General features: G+C 36.4%; 2 protein-coding genes across 2 annotated transcripts in view; one reads left to right on the plus strand and one right to left on the minus strand.

The window, feature by feature from the left end:
• The window catches only part of zbtb20 (zinc finger and BTB domain containing 20), a 34,933-nt gene extending 22,114 nt beyond the window's left edge, over nt 1-12,819 (plus strand). Inside the window, exon 4 of the mRNA XM_030153906.1 lies at nt 1,320-12,819. Within this exon, the coding sequence (XP_030009766.1) occupies nt 1,320-1,855 (536 nt within the window). The 3' untranslated portion in view covers nt 1,856-12,819. The remainder of the gene's footprint in view (nt 1-1,319) is intronic.
• A 5,488-nt stretch (nt 12,820-18,307) lies between these two features.
• On the minus strand, nt 18,308-20,633 carry LOC115432854 (ADP/ATP translocase 3). The gene is made up of 4 exons (XM_030153907.1): nt 20,422-20,633; nt 19,068-19,554; nt 18,842-18,982; nt 18,308-18,734 (listed from the first exon to the last, which is right to left on the minus strand). The coding sequence occupies exons 1-4, from the start codon at nt 20,530-20,532 to the stop codon at nt 18,577-18,579; spliced, it is 897 nt and encodes a 298-aa protein (XP_030009767.1). The 5' UTR covers nt 20,533-20,633; the 3' UTR covers nt 18,308-18,576.
• Between the last annotated feature and the right edge of the window lie 748 nt (nt 20,634-21,381).

Raw genomic sequence — 21,381 nt, forward strand, 5'->3', positions numbered from 1 at the left:
ATTAATGTAAATCCCTGCCTTACAAATATCCTGCCCTAATGAAGTTCCGCTGACCAACCAAGTAAATATAATACGGAGGTGTGACTGATCCCAGCTTCTTACTGTGAAGCAAAAAAAAAGTGATAAAAGTCTGATCAGCTTCATTAAATCAAAGCAGGTTACCATGCATCAATTCATCAAATTCAGCACCGTACTATAAGCACTCAGGACTTAATTAACTTGCATGGTGTTATCAGCCTCTTCCTGTACCTGTGAGTTTTATGGTAATATGTTAATATTTTATAGTCAATACTGAAATTTAAACTGGTCTAATAAGCTGACAAAAATACTAAGCAGATGCACAAAATAACTTGCTCTTGGAATAGAAAACACTGTTTTTTCTAATGAAGCCTGATCGTTCTATGAAAGTAAAATCATCAAGTTGTCCTCCATTTTCTTATTTTTTTTAAGTGAAAAATTCAGTGTTTTCTAAGGCACACATTTTGGCATTTCAACCAAAAAAGAAAAAAAAAAAAATACTCACATTACTTTAGCATACAGGACTTCCTGGATCCGGTGTCTTAACAAGATTATACAAGTTTAATAATTCTAGCCTGAGGTGGGTTCCTCTAATGGAGGAGTAACACTGCAGGCTTCAGGCTTTCAGTGTTACTGCGAAAGTTTTCAGTTAAACCTGTTACATTAGTCACGTAGTGCCAAATCCACTGGCAGTCTTCCAGTAACATCTAGCTTTAAAAAGTTGCCTTGATTCAAATATCAACGATATATTTTTTCATCGTTAATACAATTGAGACACCAACGTTCATAATAGCTGATTTACACACAGAAGGATGTTGACACTAAAATATGCATTTCACTTCTCATGGTATTTTAACCATGTGCATGGTAGTGCAACATTTAAAATCAAGGACTGCCGCACCACACTGGGATTGAGATTCTGTGAATGGACTTGTGACCATGGTTGCTCACTAGATAAAGGGATGAAACTAATTCAACTGTAGAAATGAAATGTATAAGAGAGGAAAGGTGCATTTTTTCTACTTTAATGATGCACATGGGACACTTTTTTTTTTCTTCTCAAAGCTAAGGCATTTATTTCTGTTACTATTGAATATGGTTTTCATCTACTAAATTTCATTAGATGTTTAACTTTTGAAATAGTAAATTGTTATGAATCTGACCTAAACACCCATCAGAGTTTGTTTTTTCTTACAGTTTTTAAATAATCTTGTCCTAATTGTCAAATTTTGTCTCTTCTCTCTTTCTGTCTTTCTTTCTGTCTCTCTCTCCCTTAATGCCTTGTCCTGCTTTACATCCAGGTGAGAAGCCTCATCAGTGCAGCATCTGTTGGCGCTCGTTCTCCCTGAAGGATTATTTAATCAAACACATGGTGACACACACAGGGGTGCGAGCCTATCAGTGCAGCATCTGCAACAAGCGTTTTACCCAGAAGAGCTCTCTCAATGTCCACATGCGGCTGCACCGTGGAGAGAAGTCCTATGAGTGCTACATCTGCAAGAAGAAGTTCTCTCACAAAACCCTGCTGGAGAGGCACATGGCCCTGCACAGCGCAGGCGGCGCCATCATAGGGATGTCAGTGAACACCGGTACGGCAGGCCCAGTGTCCATTCCCATGCCTATGTCTGTCCCTGAGCCTGGAGCTGGAGTGGTGGCCCTGGCCATGCCAGTGAGCGGAGGTGCTGGAGTAGGGGCCGGAGTTGGAACAGGAGTGGGTGTAGCTGCAGAAGCGAGCTGCCAAGAAGGGACCACCTACGTGTGCTCCGTCTGCCCTGCCAAGTTCGAGCAAATTGAGCACTTCAATGACCACATGCGAATGCATGTCTCCGATGGATAAGTACAAATAGATAAACTTCTTTCAAAAAGAATGACAAATAAAATGGCACTAGATTTTCCTTTTCTTATTTTGAGGTATGAAGAGTAATGAGTATAGACACTGGCACATTAAGTTTCCCAAAAAAGAAAGTTTTTTTTCTGTTATTCTAAAAGAAAAAAAAAGATGGTGGCCTTAAGGCTTAGTAGTTTGATATTGATCTACTGGATGGATCCTAACTACAGGCCTCTAAATGTATGCTTTCCTAAAATACTGATTTATGTGTTGAACACTACCGAAAGGCCTACGAAAGAAACACATACACACAAACACACCTTTAGTGTAGATACGTTTGTGTATTTGCATGCGTCTGTTTGTTTGTGCAAATGCGTATGCATGTGGTGTGTGCATGTGGTGTGTATGTGTGTGTGTGTGTGAGTGCGTGTGTGTGTGTGTGTATGTGTGTGTGCATGTGTGTGTCTGTGTGTACATGAGTGTGTGTATGTGGTGTGTGTGTGTGTGTGCGTGTGCGTGTGTATGTGTGTGTGTGTGTGTGTGTGTGTGTGTGTGTGTGTGTGTGTGTACATTGCCATGATACATAAATCATGGCAGTTGTGAACCCATACTGACCAGTTTGGAAACTATAGATGTCCAAGCTTACTGTGGTATAATTTACAACAACAATAACAAAAAAAAAAAAATCATCTGGGGTGGGGCTACATATTCCCTCTAAAAAATACTGATGGTCACAAGATTGCCTTCTTATGTAAAAATAAAAAGAGAGTAGTTAATTTGACACTGGGTTTTATTTATTTCTATGGTATTAAGGGATTATAATGCAGCTGTTGTCAAGGTACCAACTTCAATCATTTTCTGAAATGTATCTTCCCGTCCGTGGTGACGGTATCAAATATTTCTCTTTTGTTTTCTAATCGTTGTCCATACATTTTAATGGGTAAGATTACGTTTACTAAATTAGGGTGTGTTGATGAGACAGTATTTGAGCAAAAATATGTTTCTTTTTTTCTGAAGTTTGGAGTTTAACTCATTTGCATACACTGCCACTAATATCTTTAAAGACTGTTAAGGCTAGTAGACCTCTTCCATTTCAAAACATAAGAAAAAAAGAAAGATTCTTTTGCTGATGTTTTTTAGCCTTTTAAATTCACAGTTTTGGCAGGCTGGAATATGCGACTAAACTCTCTCCTTCATGATTGCTGCTCTTCAACTTGCACCTGACTGTTATGGGTTGTAGATTAAAAAAAAGAAAAGAATTTGTCATTGTCAATATTGTCGTTATGGAGTAACCTGGTTTTAATTTGATAATCTAATTATATAGTACATGAGGGAGTTTAGGCTACTTGTTGATTGGAACAGTGTTAAAGAGGGAGGACTTTAATTTGAATCAAATCTGAATTGGGAGTAAATACCATCCTGATCCGAGCATTGCTGTAGAACCTGTTCATTACTATTGCAAAGCTATTTTAGCAGGTGGGGGCTAATTGCATTGGCTTTGATGCATTGACTCTCCCTGAGGCATGCAATGTTTTGAAAGGAAATACATTCTCAAAGGAAAACAAGTAGCTCTGTTATACCACAAGTTGTAGAGGGACTTTCTAGACAGTAGTATACATTCCTAATTTTCTAAAACCTAGACACAGCATGTACAGAATAGATTTGGAAGTTAGTGTGCAGAAGTTGTCATCCATGCATCACATCACTTAAGGTTCATCTGTGATATTGAAATCATTTTGTTTTTTGCTTTTCATCCAGAATAGGACACACACACACACACACACATACACACACACATGCAACTGCCTGCAACTGCAATCTGAAGGATTTGCTCATTTATGTGAGCAAACACTTTCGTAGTTGTATTGTTAAAGAATTAACTAACTGCATACAGTGGTCTTAAAAGACCTGTTGTAGATTAAAAAAAAAACAAAAAGTGCTACTTTGCACATTTTCTTAAAATGCCTGTGCTTAATATTTAATCATTTTCCTTAAATGAACTTCTATGATTTTCTTTTATTCAATTTCAAAGGAAAAAAAAAAATTTTTTTTAAATCTTGATAAGTGGACTGCATTATTTTCTTGCATATATGTTGCACTGCTTAAACCAATAAGTGCACTACTGTTAACAGAGATATTATAGTTTTAGTAAAGAGGATTTTTTTTTTCAATCTAACATTTGGTTGTAGAGTTCACTTGTAATAGAATAGCCTTGTTTCAATTTATTCATTAAGTAATTCAGCAGTTCTTGGCTTTCTGTTATTGCTTGCAGTTACCTACAGTATATACTTGTGTCGTGTTAATGCAAGCAGTTATTTTTATTTAAATCTGTACCATTATGTGTGCTCATCGATGTTTAAACCTTTGAATCAATTGTTTTATGGAGTCAGTTCCCTATAACAGTTATTGGATTGCATATTTTAGAAACAGAATTTTCCTTTTCTTTGAGAACATCCAAGCCAAACAACAGTAACAGCGAAAAACAATAATAATAAACTCCCATCCAACTCAGTTGGTGGAGGGATAATAATAGCTATTATTATATTAATAATAATACATTTATAGTGTGTGTGTGTGTAACATAAATGATTTGTGTGTCCTAGAACAACTTTCTGTGGGATTAAGGGTGTCGCAAGGTGATGGAATGCAGCTTCTTTGATAGAGTATCTGTCACTTGTACACAGTTGTGTCCTTTCCTTAGTGTTTGTATGTCTGTGAGTGTCTGTGTGTGGTTTAGAGCCTAATCAAACTGTTGATAAGTGATATATCTGAACTGTAGGGCTTCCTTTGCAATATGCAGCGCAGGTACTATGAGAAGCAGCTCTCCAAACCTTTTGGGCTAATAAGGCACCTGTAACAGTTGTTCAGATGTCAAGCATTGTTGACTTCACTGATCCAGTTTGGAGAAGTTATGTCAAGGAGTTTGATGCTAAATTTGAATTGCTACTAGATTTCAGATCCCTGTGCAGTCAGTTGAAATGAAGTCAAGTAATGTACAATGTTTTAGATGATTTGGAGAAATTCCGCTCTCTGGTTTCTCCTCACCCGGACAAGAAAATATAGAACTGTACTGAAAAAGTGTGAGGTTAGTCCTCACTAAAAGTAGCACATTATTTAACATTTGATTGGGCCTGTCTCCTATGGTGTGCATATAAGCCTAAACTGTATGGTTCCTGTTTGTAGCTGTTGTTGCCAGGATGGCAATATTGCTGCATGCTAGTGCTATATTTGTCTCTACACAGCACGTGGAGGTAATCTCTTGCCTTAACAGACAATGCACTAAATAGAATATGTAAGCAACTGCCGAGATCTCTTTCCAACAGTATTGCCACATGTGCGGCACACAGCTCATGATGTTGGTGTTTGTTGTCTGTTCAGTACCAAGTGAAACACTGCCAAACTAACATCATCACTTCTTTAAACGCAAAGGCAGAGACATGAATTGAATTGTTTCAGTGTAATGTATGTATTCAGTAATCTAGCATTCCTTCATGGCACCTAAATTTTTTGCATATTTTGTGTAAACACATATATCAAATGCACTATTGACTGTAGCTAGATGAGTACAACCAGCTTTGTGGTATCATTGGTCTAAATAGTAGGTTAAGTAGCTCGATGTTGGTTTTGAAATATTTGATTTCAGATTTACACTATCAATTGTTTCTCTATAATTTTTTTTTGGAATATCAAAAGTAGCCAATCTCAACGTTATCTGGATGAGGGCTAATAACTCGTCCCATCGTCAGTTGACTTCTTGTATCATAATGGTGTTTGATAGCAGACAGGCTTTGAAAGGGGAAGAACCTTCTCTCCAGTGTGTCATAAACGTGCTATAGCATACCCAGGCCTTTTTCCCTCCCCTGTTGCATTAGCATCACACGCTCTTCACTGTCCATAGTTATATATTCCTTATACTGCTTCAGCTACTTGTGGTGGTGCTTAATTCTCTTTTGTCAGTGTTGCAAAAAGTTGGTTAAAAATGGTTAAAAACTTGCAACATTATCCAGAAAATAAGTCCTAATCTCAATCGTGCTTCTTCTAGCTGTTAGTTTGAAAAAAAAAAAAAAGTATAGACTTTATGTTTGCAAAGTGTACGCATATTTTCCAGAACAAAACATATTGAGACGTAGATAATAGCCTTGAGCCTGCAGCTGTTTGTATTGTGTTTCAAATATATTACTGTTCATGTTTTGTTTATCTTAGTGTAGAAACACAGGGTCTACAGTACATTGTTGTCCTTCTTGCAGTATGTTTAATTCATCATTATAATCTTTGGTTTCAGACTCCTGCTTTTTTTTTTCTGGTGATCATAGTGGTGTTGTTTATACATACATAGCTTCACACAACTGGATAAAGGATAGTCAGTTATTGAGTAATATTTCACAGTGTACTATATATGCATATATGCTTTACATTGAGATGAAAACAAGGAAATGGAAAATAGTAATGGTGAGGGTCATGTTGAGTAAGGAACAGGTTCATTTTATTCTGATAAGCATGTGTCTGTCTTCCTGTTTGTCTTTCACTCTGTCTCCATACATACATTCAGATTTTTTATTTAAGCATGAGTAAAGTCACAAAGCTAAGAATAGAATACAGAAAACACATGAAACCATTCAGATTAACTGCATTTTTGTCCTTCTACAGTACACATAAGAGTGAAATAAATAACTTCTTACAAATATACTATATATATAAGAATCTCCATCTCCACACAGAGAAAGAATACATTTTCAGATAGTTTGATAAAGACATAATTGCAGCTAGAGTATACAATACCTTTTGGGATATAGGGAATATGCCTATCAAGTGCCTATCAATACATACAGCAACTATACAGAATATTCATAGTTTTTCTCTCCTACATTGCACAGATACAGTATATACACAGTGGTCTATTGAAAATATACTATTTATACTATTACTGCTGAAACCTGCTGGTTGTGAGTGCATCCTAAGAGAACCCTTTAAAATACCTGAGATGTTATATTCATACACAGCAAATACATCTGCAAGTTTTATTTTTATTTTACATGTATACGGTGTGGGGGATTCAAAGATCTCAAATACAGTGTTAAAAACAGCTGAAATAAATACGTAAAAACAGATTTTAATCCTAAATTACTGCAGATGAGAATTGAGAAAAAGACCGTTTTTTTCACACCGCTCTGCCTTGTTTTACGAATGCCGTTTTTTAATTTCAGTTTCTGCCGTTTGCAAACAAGCCATATACTGTACTGTACTGTATGTTTGGAGGAAAAAGGGCAAATGGCACTTCACTTTATACACAGCAGAGGGAGCCACACATCAACTGAAAGAACTGACGTTTACACACTGCCTGGCAAGCTGTAACCCAACAAAGACAAACGCCAGCGCCGAGTCAAAGCTTCAGATATTTTGGGATATTGTTGGATAAATATTTCCATACTAGAATAGAGTTATATCTATCACATGGCAGCAGTTTGCATGGCAACAAAAGATGTGAGCACCTCCACTGATGTTATAAAGTGAGAAAAAAAAGGCCGTCAGCTGCATTAATAGTTCCAAAGTGCACTGTGTGTCCTTTGACCTTGTTGACAGGCCCTTCCACATGCAAGCCAATGCCCACTTCCCCCACAAAGATCATGAAAGTTTCATATTATGACAACCTTATTGTTTACGTACAGCTTGGAATTGTAAAAGGCAAGCAGTGAGCAATGTGAAAAAAACCGGTCATTAAAAATTAGACTGACGTTACATCTAATTTCTAGCATTTATTTGGAAGAAAAGACTCAAAATGAGATTCCAAACTGAAAGATTTGGCCACAGATAAACACTCCACACACAGAAATCTTTCACAAAGACTGATTTTTTTTTTCCTACTGTAAATGACTGGTTGGGGTACATGAAAGCAGAACTAAAAGAAAATGTGGTAGAAGTAAAACCATAACCCAAGTTTTAGGACTGAGATGACTGAGTGGCTGCGAGATAAAAAGATTTGGGATGGCTTATTAAACCATCCCCTGTGGACTAATTACCACAGTTTTCTCTTTCACCTTCTCCAGCCTCATTTTTGTGCCAAATTGGGCAAAAAAGAAAAAAAAGAATTAGACTTATTTAATTAAACCATTTGAAAACGAACCGAACTGAGCAGGAAAAAAAAAAAAAATCCAAATAAAGAAATTACCTATTACAATGCAAACACAATCTTTTTTAAATAAGTACACATTGTACCAAATAAGAAGTGATTATTTTGAGTCTTTAAATCCTCCACAATTCATAGTTTTCAACCAAGTAAATAGGAGAAAACAGCTATGATTAACAAATACACTTTTTTGACAATTTAGTTTCATAGACATTATAATGTTAAATGAAGCATTGATAATATAGGCAATGTGATATAGCTAGTCCCTGTCATCCAACTATCACACACACAAACAGCATCTGCAAAGATTTTACTCTCAAACATGCAGATTCTAGTTCAATTTTGAGCTTTACACACTGTTTTCAAAGTACTCCACAGCTCAACTAAGCTATAACGACATCCATGGTATATTCACGATGATGCTTTCTCCTAACATGCAGTTCATACACTACCTTGATGGAGTTTTTGACCATCAGGTAACTACCATCTGTCAGTCCAAATGAAGCATGCAGTCATGTCTACACAGCTTTTATTTCTGTAGGGGAGTACTTTGTTTTTTTGATGGAGCACAAACTGTATTTTCAGTGTCCCTCGATAATGGGCGTTTTTTTGTCACATCGATGGAGAGACTTAGACGTAATTTAGCCTCTGAAGACTAAACACTTAGCCTCTTTGTGTTCTCTGTCACTGTAGTCTTCTTGGCTCAGTCCAGCTCTATGAAAAGATTTTTTTTTTTTTTTTAATATGTGCAGCGTATCTGAAACATGCATTCCTGTCAAGTCCAGAACATTCCAACTCCTAGTCTGGCAGTTATTTTCCACACTTAACTAAATATTAAGGAGGATTTCCAGCACTTAATCATTTTACAAATCTGTTGGATATTTGATCGTGTAGTAGCAGACATTGCTTATTACGTCAAAGTCTCGTTTACACAGTAAAATGTATATTCCCCCTTAAAAAAATCATTTTTTTCAATCTCATCTCACTGTTGATACAATTTTGCCACGAGCTCACAAACCTCATAAGCTCAGTTTCTGCTTGTGTGGACTGGTTCAATAGACAACATGCACTATTCTTTCACTCTCTACGTACTGTAGGTCTCTCCTTTTTTAATGCAGAGACAGAAAAAAAAAAAACACCAACAAAAATAGCAAAATATGTTGGTCTGACATGATGGATTGCAGACTAAGAAACTTAGCACTATGATGTTCCTAAAAGGGGATGGTGGCAGTAATAGTACAATGGGGCCATGCTAATCATTAGAAATCGAGTGGACAAAAACTGTATTAGACAATGTTTATTTTCACAAACCAAAGAAGGGTTGAAGATAATTTAAGTTTTATGGAGAAAATTATTTTTTCTTTGTGTGTGGGGTTCCTACAACCGGGCTCGAATGCTACAGTTCTTTTTTGGTTTTCTTTGTTTTTTTTTCTCATGGCAGGGTGCTTGTGAAAATGCATCTATGTTTTGTCACTTGATCACTATTCGTTGTTTATAGTTTTGTGGTTGTGTTAATTTGCCTATTGTAGACCAAAATAGTTTTTTTATAAGAAATGCAACAAAACATAAAAATGAATCTGACACAGTAGCTGTGATGTAAACTATCGCATGTCAAAACATGTATATGTTGCATTGTTCCTCTGATGAAACATAATACTCAATATTCATCGGTTGTGTTTTCTATACACACATTTTAGCAAATCAGTGTGGACCTGTTCACCTTCGCTTTGGATTATATCTACTTAGTTTGTCTGACTTTTTTTTGTTATAGCAGTTTTCTTCAAATATTGAGTCTCTGATATTTTAAGACTGTCCCTAAATCGCTAATCTGACATTGTGACTTCGAATACATTTAGCCATTTATACTTGAGATGGACCAAGATTTAAAGTTTGCACATATTTGTAGATTGTTTATGAAGCCAAAAAGAGGAAGACAGAATAACGATACACAACATTTAATCTAACAAATTCAAATAAATCTAGCTGAGGTGCTCACAATCTCATGTTAATGTTTAGTTCCCCCCAAAAAAAGCAGTGGTGCCAGCCATCAATCAATCATGAATGAATAAACAAAAAATAAAAATGTAAAATGAATTTAATGTGGTCCAAATATGGGATATGTGATCATTTACAAATATATTTTTGTAATACCAACATATTACTCCTAAACTGAATGTAAACTATTAGGCAAAATTGACAATATTTCTTGATGTAAGATTTTAGATGAATCTGCTGTATATTTTTTATCCTTTTGTGCTCAGAATAGGACATTTGGTGAATTTGGGCAATGAGATTACAGATCAGATATTACATGTGTCCCCATAAAAAGCAGCTTAGGTTTTGTCATTTGGCTTTCAGGCTTTTTGCTGCCATATCTTGTATGTAGATGCTTTTGTAAAGAAAATGCACTTGAGTTGAATTTTGAGATGTGCTTATAAATATGTGTATATTTTGTTAGGCTTTTATTTTGCCTACATTAGCTTGCTATTTTATTATTTCCCTAAAAAAATACTTCTCCTATATAGTAATGAACTTGGCAGAAGTGGAGCTGTTGTAGTAAAGGTAGTTAACATCACAACTAAGCAAACCCTGAAATATATGCTGCAGTAATGTGTTTTCAGTTTGTTTTTAATAATTTATGCTCCAAGTTGGTTTGTATTTTTATTATTATTATTGTTGTTGTTATGAAACAAGCTTGTTTGAAATGTATTGACTGCTGTTTTGAAATATGTGCAAGGACGTTTTATAATATGATTTGTCAAACACTGGACTGGAGTGAGTTTTCCAACATTTCCAAGTTGAGAGATGTATTTGACAGACATAACTGCACAGATGACACCCGTTAGCGCAGACATGAGCTGACAGACGAAACACATCCTCCCAGCTGTACATGGGAGGGTGACAAACCAGGCCGCCACTCTCCCATCCCAAAAAAAAAAAAAAAAAAAAAAAAAAAAATCATATCGTCATGTAGATGGAAGACGCTTACTTTGTGCTGGTTATTGCATTCACTGGGTGGTGGGTTACACATAATAGGGAATATTTGTTAGGTTGTCCTTCCAAATTCTTTCATGGCATATACAGATTTATTTTTTACTTCTGTATTTCAGAAAAAAAAAACTTATAAAGGGATACCACTTGACAGCAATCCACACAAAATCACCTAATATTTTCTTGCTATTGTAATGCATTTATTGCAGTCGAGTCTCATCATACTAACCGCCACTTCTCAAACCAGAAAAGAAATTTGCACTAGACTTATTTTGGTCTTCTTCTATCAAAAGCAATATAATTCACTCAAAACATAGTACCATAGTATCTGATGGTTGTCTGCCCACAGTGGGAATGCTGAGTAAATGGTGATATTTGATTTGATTTGACTATTCTTGTTTCGTTTTGTTTCGAAAGGTACAGAATTGGTCACATTTCTAAATGCACATGACATCCACGTGTTGTTGTTTGTAGCAGTTTTTCTTTTCTTTTTTCTCTTTCTTCTTCTTTTTTTTTTTTTTTTTAATTATTTTCCAGCAGTTTCCCGAGTATTAGTGTCCAGATTTGAGGGGCATTAAAACTGTTGTTTCCTCCTGTGATTGTTTTGGACAAATCAAGCAGCTCTTGCAAATCCGAAGTGAGAGATGGGATGTATGAGGGAAGAGATCATTTCCCATGAGTCAGATGTCAATTGTCTCCATCACACAGCCGCTGATTAATGACCACATCAACAACGTCCTTTTAAAGATAAACTCAAATACCAAAAGACTAACCCAGCTGTCCACTGTTGCGCACGCCTCTCCCTTAAAAACACTCGTCTTATATCTCTGCATATTTGGTCACTTTGAGTGCTTTTTCCTGGGATGTTACAAAAAAAAATGCTTTAAAGTGAAACAATAATGACACACTTGTAAGACAAAAAAAAAAAAAAATCCAAATGCACCTTTCTTATCATATAAACACAGCATCATTGGCTACATGTGTAGAGAATTTGTGTCCACCAAAATGTATCATACTTCATCCTTTTCCAACGAGGTCACCCACAACACAAGTAACTATTGACCTTGACGTCGTTATTTTGTTGATGGATAAGTGTAAATTTTTCAATAATTCACAAACAGCAAACTTCACCATTTTATCTGGATGTAGTAGCTTTCCTGTTTTCACCGCTTTGTGGTGTTGTTGAAAGATGTTGCGGTTTGTCTAAATATGTTGCGTGTTAGAGGAAGCATAAGTATGTGCCTTCTTGTAATCTCCTTGGTGAGCTTGTTATTATTGAGAAGCTGAAGCCAGCCAATTGTGTTTGCACTAAAACCAAATTGCTTTTGTGATGTAGACTATTTAAGCAAGCTTGTTGCGTCACTTTAACCGTACAGTATGCATGAGGGTGAAATTGGTAAGTCTAGGGCTAGAGCTCTCATCTGTTGACCTGTAAACCAGTGCAGCTTAGAGGATCTTGTGAATATATCTTGGCTTAGTTTCGCATTCAGTTTTCAATTCCATCTCCTTATTCATCAAGTTTGTCACAAACGATTTCAACAGTGCAAAAAATAAAAATAGAAAAAAAAAAAAAGTAAACAACACATACCATGAGTACAATACAGCTTTTACTTTCACATGCCACAGTTAAGAGTAACACACCTGCAGTAGAGATATTCATTTCTCTGAATCCATGGGAATGCATGAGTATACGAGGTCGCCTCAAGACTATTGGTCAAATTAATTTAGGTTGTTTTGAAATCTTGTAATTATTACATATTTTGTTGACAACTAAGAAAAGCCTACATGCTTTGAGTCTTACAAATGCACCTTATTCATGTCAGTCCATGTGGGGAAAGAAAAAAAAAAAAAAGGCTGGCAATGTAATATCTCTGATTTAGCACCTTACTACACAGCATGTTTTCACTTTATGCCAGTTTAGCTATTCTTCCATACATATAATTTCCAAAATGAATCTCATATTTTGTGAAATTGTTTCATGGGATGTGCCAAAGTTTGGAGGCGATCTCCCAAGTGTTTATGATTATCATTTTCTTTTACTCCTCCTTCAGTTATAGCAATGGTATGTCAAAACTTTCCTATAACAGTGTGTGGAATCAATTTATCTCAGCAAACAGTATCATTACTTGCCATTTTACAATAAGCCCTGTATTTCACATATATTTACCAGTGATGTGTATTTGTTATTATAAAGAAAATAGCCGTAAAAGCTTCATTATGTTACATAATATTGTGACTTTTTTCGAAAAACTGTGAAGACTTATCTTGCATATACTTTATACAGAAGTATTAAGCCTTAATACAAAAGACTAAAAAAAGTGTGGAAGAATAAACTGATTGTTGCTAAGTAAGGATGATTTTTGTAAATGTTACCAGCACTTTTTTTGTAATTTTCACTCTCTGAGGTATTGTACAAGTTCAAGCTGTTTGTGAAGTTTGATTATGAAGGAATAAAAACTAGTACTTTCCTGTACTTCACAGAAAGTCTTGTGGCTGTGTTCTTTTTCTGTTTTTTGTCCAGTTCTGTCATGAAGAAGAAATATTAACCTTTGACCTAAACAGCAGCCTGCAACCAAGAGCATCCACTGATGTAAAATGTTTAATAACTAGTGAACAACTTATTCTGTCAATACATTGAAATAATTCAATTTTTCAGCTTTTTATCAGCATCAGATATGACCCATTTGGATGTTCAGATGCTCCGTGGTGAACGTGGAAACGCCGTCATCTTCTGCAACATTGATTCACCAGTAAAATCTATGCAGCTGGATAAATGACAACATTTATTTTTTACAGTTAATGTTATATTTGGCTGAAAACATCAATTTTCTTCAGTTTTCTCTGTCTCTGTATAATGACCTTCAAATTTACTCTCAGCAATTATGAACATATTCATAATCAGTCAATAAAATAAAGGGAAAATACAGATGAAAATTATAATGAATGGTGATAAATCACGTAGGAGAGGTTATCTGTAGAGCAACATGTATTTGGAAGTCGACGGAAGAAGTCATTTTAGCTCTTTCAGTGTTAAAATGACACTAGATAGATAGATACATACATGCATACATACATACATGCATGCAAACATACATTCATGCATACATACATACAAACATACATAAATGCATGCATACATACATACATACATGCATGCATACATACATGCATACATACATACATACATACACATGCATACATACATATGCACATGCATACATACATACATACATACATACATACATACATACATACATACATACATACATACACATGCATACATACATACATATGCACATGCATACATACATACATACATACATACATACATACATACATACATACATACATACATACATACACACATGCATACATACATACATGCATACATACATACATACATAGATCAATCTTCAAAAATTTTATATCCCAGAATGCATTGGACAGAAGGCAGGAAACACCCTGGACAAACTGCCAGTCCCTCTTAAATCCAACAATGATTAATACACAGTCATTTTCATTTCACACCTACAAGCAATTCAAGAGTCCAGTCTGTTTGATTCAGGCATGTTTGGACTGTGGGAGGAAACTGATGCAGCCAACATGTAAACTGTACACAGAAACACAATCAGGGATTTCTTCTTTTTCTTCTTCTTTCTGGATCACACGGTGCTCCTTCAGTGACATGAATTACAGACTGGTATTGTATGAGATGTTTTTTACCAACAATGCACAAAGCATGAAACAAATCCCATCTTCAATACCTGTCCTTTAAGTCTACATCAGTGTCATTTTTTCTCTCTTTTCAAAGTTTGATTACACCAGTTATGAAGAACACCATCAATGTCAGCTTTTATTGCTATTCCGATAAAAAATGTGTGCTGCACTACCCAATCATTTACCATCCATGAGTCTAATATCATACTAGCACTCCTACGATCCCAAAATAGCAATTAATCATCATATCAGTATTGACTTAATAAATTCCTTAAAGTTTATGGTGATTGAAGGCAGACCTCCAAAAATAATAATAATAAAAATAAATAAATAAGGCTGAAAACCTCACATGCATTGTTTTTTTAATTCGATTTTCTGTATTAAACAATTTCAGTAATGTGTATCTTTTTATAATTTATTTGAGACCTGGTGAAAATCTTTGGAAAACAGAATATCAGAGCAAGAGAATTATAAATAGGGTGTGTTGAATTATTTTCTAATGCTGCATTTAGGTCATGTTGAAATATTGGTTAAAAGATTTATTACAATCATTGACCAAGAATTTATTTTCTTGCTTATGCATTCAGAATGAGCTTGTCTGAGGAGACAGATGGTGTCTTGCCAAAGGCTTGGCCTTTTATTTTCAGATGTGCTGATCTAATTTTTCCTGGCATTCGGGCATCATATTTTACAGCTACAACTTACACTAATTATAAAAATATTTATTATAAAGAGCGATCATGTTTCTGTAAGGTTTTTGACACACAAATAAACAGTGTTGGAGATTGATTTAAAGATGCCACAGATGGAAAGATGGCATTATGGGAACACTTATTAAATGTCATTTATTGAGCTACAGTTTATGGTCACTTATTTTTATTTCATTCATTCATACATCATCAGCTTCTCATATTTTCAATGTGTTGACACTATGCCTACACCTACTGAGAACTTTAAATTAGGTGTTTTATTTTGTCTTAACATCATAAACTACATACATGATACTGTACATAAACTGTATTCCTAATACAGATTACTGCCACAACAATGAATGTGCAAACAGTGTCCTTTCATTTTCACGTGTGCTGTCTGATAAAATGCACTTTTCCTAAATCAGGGATCACATACAGACCGATGTGACCTCAAGTGGGCCAGATCAGTAAAATAATAGCATAATAACCTATAAATAAGTACAAATCCAATGTGGCTTTCTTTGTTTTAGTGTAAAAAAGTTAAATTGCATGAACATGTTTACATTTAAAAACTATCTTTTCACAAAAAAATGTGAATAACCTGAGCACCAATGCACAACCAGAAATGTCTTAAGAAAAATAAGAGCAATTTAAACAATATAGCAAAGTTTTGTGCTTTTTGTTGATCCACTGCAATCTGTACATAGTAATACACATGCACAAGTGTAAATGAGAAGCTGAGATATAATATTGTTAAAAATGCTCTTATTTTTCTTAAGAAATTTCAGGTTCTTCAAGTTTTCGCAATTTTAAAAGGATAGTTTATAGTTGACTTATTTCACTCTAAAACATGGGGAACAGTTTGGAGTTGACATTATTGATAGGTCATTATGTTATTTTACTGGTCCGATTGCAGTAGGCTGTATGTGGCCCCTGAACTACAATGAGTTTGACAAAATAGTCCAAGTATTGGTGTTTCTTAGAGGTAGAGAAGGAGAAATAAAAAAAGAAAACTGTTCATGTAGATCACAGGTGTCAAACATGCGGCCCAGGGGCCAAAGGTTCCAATCCGGCCCGGGGGATGAATTTGCAAAGTGCAGAAGATATTAACAGTCAAGGGTGTCGAACTCAAAAACAATAGCATAATAACGCAGAAATAATGACTCCAAATTTTCTTCTTGGTTTAATGTGAAAAAAATAATATGACATGATGCCTATAAAAAATGGCAACACCATTTTTTTCTCTTTGATTTATTGCAAAGAACATTAAATTCTGATATCCTTTAATAATAAAACGTCAATAATAAATAAATAATTATAAATAATAAAGTAAAATTAACATTCTGCCTGTCTTGTGCCTTGGTAGATCTGATCTGTAATGCACATGTATAAATCATAAGTTGAGGCATAATATTGATCAAATTTTCCTTATCATTTCTTCTTATTTTTTTTTTTCCAGAAATTTCAGTTTTTTCAGGTTATTCACATCCTTTTTGTTTAGATAGTTTGTAAAATGTAAACGTTTTTCATAATTTAATGTTATTTTTTGCATTAAAAAAATTGGAATTGTTATTATTTATAGGGTATTATGCCATTATTTGACTGGTCCGGCTCACTAGAGATCAAATTGGGCTGAATGTGGCCCCTGAAAGAAAATGAGTTTGACAGCCCTGGTGTAGACTGTAGTAGTTATGTGTAATAGAATACAGATGACACTTTTCATTATTATTAATCTTTTATAACCTCTAAGAAACACCAATACTTGGACTATTTTTATTTTATCATTTTATCAAACAGCACAGATTAAAATAAAAGGACACGGTTTGCGTTCTCATCCATTTAGTATAAGATCACATACGTTGGTGATTCCCCCTCGTGATACTGTAAATCATTAACTTGCACGAGCCTTACACATCTCTGACAGTCACGCGCACCAAACTGGAGCTTCACACTCGTTTGCCTCGAGCGCCTCCTGCTGTACGCCTTCTTTATGACAGGTCAAAGGACGGAGGATTATGAGGCGTGTACATAGTTAGAAGTGAGCTCTGAAAACTTCCGCATTTCTGTCTGCGCAATGTCAGTTATAATTTGACTAAAAAAAATATTTGAAAATGCTGAACATGCTTTCAACAATATATATATATGCCTTAGGAAGCGTCTTTAAGTGGATGGAAACGTCCTACAACATGAAAACCATTAATCTACGTGATACCGGATCATGTCTACTTAGAGACACCTTGGACCAAAGCCAAGACCAAGCCTTCACCTGAAGGAGTTGCTGGAAATGTTAGTCATGTCAAATATGTAACAACTATTTGGATTGCTATGCAACCTTTTACATAAGGTCAAGACTGACTAATAGTGTATATATTGTGGTTTTTCACTTGATAATGCTGTACTTACTGTTTAGAACTTTGACCCCAGCCTTCTGAAACCACTTAGTGTGCATGCCATGACATACTTGGAGTTCAACGCAGGTTTTCAAGCAATCTATGAAATATTCTCATACATGTCTGAGAAACATAAGGACTAGAGTTTTATTTCTCTGCATTTAAAATACAGTATTATACAATTTAATATTAAACATTGTCTACCCACATTCTCATTGCCTTTTGAAAAGTTATACTGTTTCACTACACTTGCAGTTAAGTATTCAAGACATCCTAAATCTCATTTATTTGTTTAAATTCAACAAGCATGATAATCATATCACCCATATCCAGGAATGCTTACTTGTAACCAAATGTTTCCCCAGGTACAGACACCATGTTGTTCGGCTCTACAATACTAGTTACCAGTTAGTGACCACAGTAAACCAGAGGCTCAAGAAGAGATAAGCGTGAGTAAATATAGCAGTTGGGTGTAATCCACTTCGTGCATTTCATTATCCAGTGAAAGCTCATCTCATGCTATGACAGTGGAGGAGACAGTCAATGGTTTAGTTTGTTCCCCAGAATAAATTTATTCAAGTTGGGACCATACAAACCTAGTGAATGACAGGAGGTATCAGATTTCTTTTAACAGGAATGACATTGGTAAAGAGGGTGTGGAACGTTTAAAATCATAAGATGCACAACGTACAGCCATCGCCCACAGCTAGTGGTGAGACACTATGTTTGTTCCCATAAATAAGGCAGAATGCAGAGTCCATAGAAATGGAAAGTTATTACATTTAGCCAAATTGGACAGTGATGTGACAACATGAATTAGATGATCTTCTTCAGCTCATCGTACAACACCAGCACAAAGGCTCCACCCATGCCTCTGAGCACGTTGGACCAAGCTCCCTTGAAGAAAGCCTTGCCACCCTCATCACGTGCAATCTTACGCCAGCAGTCAATGGTCCCGGTGTACATGATGTCAGCTGAGAAAAGAAAGAGTCAATGTTTGACAGCAGGAATGCATATATTCAGGCCTCAGTGCTGTAGTGACAAGAAAATGGTTCCATTGGATCGCAGTATGCAAACTTACCTCCTTTACGTCCGGACTGCATCATCATACGTCTACGGACAGTATCAAAGGGGTATGACGTCAGACCAGCAACAGCTGTCACAGTCTGTGCAATCATCCAGCTCACCAATATGTGGGTGTTCTTGGGATCTGGAAGCATACCTGTGAACAGAGAAACATTCAAGTTACAGACCTGTCCATGCACACACACACCACATTAATAAATGCCCATAAAAGATGTGCATACCCTTAGCTGTGTCATAGATGCCGAAATACGCAGCCCTGTAGATGATGATGCCCTGCACAGACACGTTGAATCCTTGGTACAAGCCTCTTATACCGTCAGACTTTGAGATCTTCACCAGGCAGTTTCCAAGACCGGTGAACTCTCTCTCGGTTCCTGCCTTTCCTACATCAGCGGCGAGACGAGTACGGGCAAAGTCGAGGGGGTACACGAAACACAGAGAGGTGGCACCGGCGGCTCCACCAGAGGCCAGGTTACCGGCAAAGTACCTCCAGAACTGGGTGCGCTTGTCAACACCATCAAGGAAGATCTTCTTGTACTTGTCCTTGAAGGCGAAGTTGAGGGCCTGGGTGGGGAAATATCTGATGACATTGGCAAGGTTACCCCTCCAGAAGGACAGGAATCCCTGCTCTTTGGGGATACGGACAACACAGTCGATGATACCCTTGTAGTGCTTGTCTGCGGTGATCTGCTTGCTGGCATGCTGGACCTGGAGTAAAGTTAAAAAAGAGGGAAGAATAATTAGACCTGGACTAGGTCACTGGATGAAGAGTCAGGCAAGTGACAATCACAATCTCCTTGTTGTGACCTTGGTGTAGGTTCAACCTATAAAACCTACTACAAAGACTCTGTTAAGTTGTAATACCCTAGCTATAACTGTTTATTACTGGTGATGCAATAATTGCTGCTGAGGTGTTTAGTGTGCAAAACATTTGATGAATCAAGCTTGGTATAACGCTCTTTACCTGAAACGTTATAGTATAGTAAAGTGGCCAAAAGTCATTAACAATTAGTGTAAATACAAAACCGATAGAAAGGTAAAATCAATAGGATGTGAAAACCTGTTGACCCGGCAGGGAAAGACTGTAGCCGGGCCTCAGCAGAGCCTATCGCTTTCGTTAGCCATCACCTAAAGGAACATCAGCTACTTCGAATATTTTACCGTTGAGTAGTAATAAATTGAATGGGCAGATATTCCTGTTTCGGGTAATATAGATGAAAACGCCTTATTTAGTGCTCCAATTAGATAACATGTGTTTGTACAAAGTGTCCTAATGTCAGTAGCAGCGTTTGTCCTTTGTTAGCTACGTCGGCTAAGGTTAACGTGGGATGCTAGCATTAGCATTTAGGCTCCTGTAGGTCATGTCCCATCCAATGATGACCTCAAATCCAAGCACTCAGTCTCGAAACTTTTACCAATTCCACACTAAACATAATCCTTACTGGGGTATTTACAACACAGAGACAGCCTACAGATGGTGGCAGAGAGCTGCTTCACTGTCTTCAGTAGCTGTTAGCAAGAACACACAGGCTACCCGGTTAGCTTAAGTCAGACATCCGGGAAGAAGAGTTTTACCTGAAGGAGAAGCTTCACTCTCTCGATTGGGGCGACGGCGGTCTTGGAGATGGCGGCAGAGATACCACCAGCCAGGAAATCCTTGGCAAATGAAACAGCCTGTTCACCCATTGTGCGATTTTCTTGATGTTGCTTTCAGGTACCCAGTACACAGGATATACCCCACTGCCCTCTACGACTGATGGCCTACACCGACGAAATGGCCGATTGTGAAGCCGCGTTGGGGATTTATCTAAGACAATGAATCGCGATAGAACACGGGATTTGTGATTTGACGTTATTGGTCAATCTGTGAACGTCACAATCTTCTCCACCAATAATTGGCCTAAAGCAGTGGGATCGTCACTTTACGTAATTCTCCGCTAATGCGTACTCTACTGAAATTACGAAATCACGTCACGTGAAGTGGTTTCATTCATCTGTACCGGTGGAAACACTGAAGGAACACATCAGGCTGGTTTTATGAGATAATATTTTGTGCTCAAACTCAGACACCACATTCAAATTACATAAGAAATAAGAAAGAAGCTCAGAGAACAGACGTTATATCCTAATCATTTGTATTTAAGATTTACAGTCATTCTTGGAACACGTTTGCTCAAGACTTACAAAATTATTCCACATTGTAGGACATTTTTTGGACTCATACTTCTTCTCATACTCATACTACTACCCCCCCCCCCCCCCCCCCCCCCCACACACACACACACACACACTACTACTACTACTTTTATTTATTTATTTATTATTTATTTATTTTCACAAAATAAAAACAGCAGTGGAAAAACAACAACATTCAAACAAGTAACAAAATTGTGCAGGAGAGGTTAGAAGCCAAAAAAGAAGGCTTATATAAATACCTCCCCCAAAATGAACAATACACAAAAATAGAATAAAAAAATACAATATGACTGAAATTAAAACACTAAAGTAAAAACAATAAAAATCTAATCCACATTA

The sequence above is a fragment of the Sphaeramia orbicularis genome, chromosome 14 (assembly GCF_902148855.1).
Source record: "Sphaeramia orbicularis chromosome 14, fSphaOr1.1, whole genome shotgun sequence".
NCBI classification, from domain to species: Eukaryota; Metazoa; Chordata; class Actinopteri; order Kurtiformes; family Apogonidae; genus Sphaeramia; species Sphaeramia orbicularis.

Coding starts and splice junctions, on each gene's coding strand:
- LOC115432854 (XM_030153907.1), bottom strand. CDS start 20,532: ATGGGTGAACAGGCTGTTTCATTTGCCAAGGATTTCCTGGCTGGTGGT. Junction 18,983..19,067: donor CATCTATGACACAGCTAAGG/GTATGCACATCT, acceptor CTCTGTTCACAG/GTATGCTTCCAGATCCCAAG. Junction 18,735..18,841: donor GCAGTCCGGACGTAAAGGAG/GTAAGTTTGCAT, acceptor TTCTTTTCTCAG/CTGACATCATGTACACCGGG.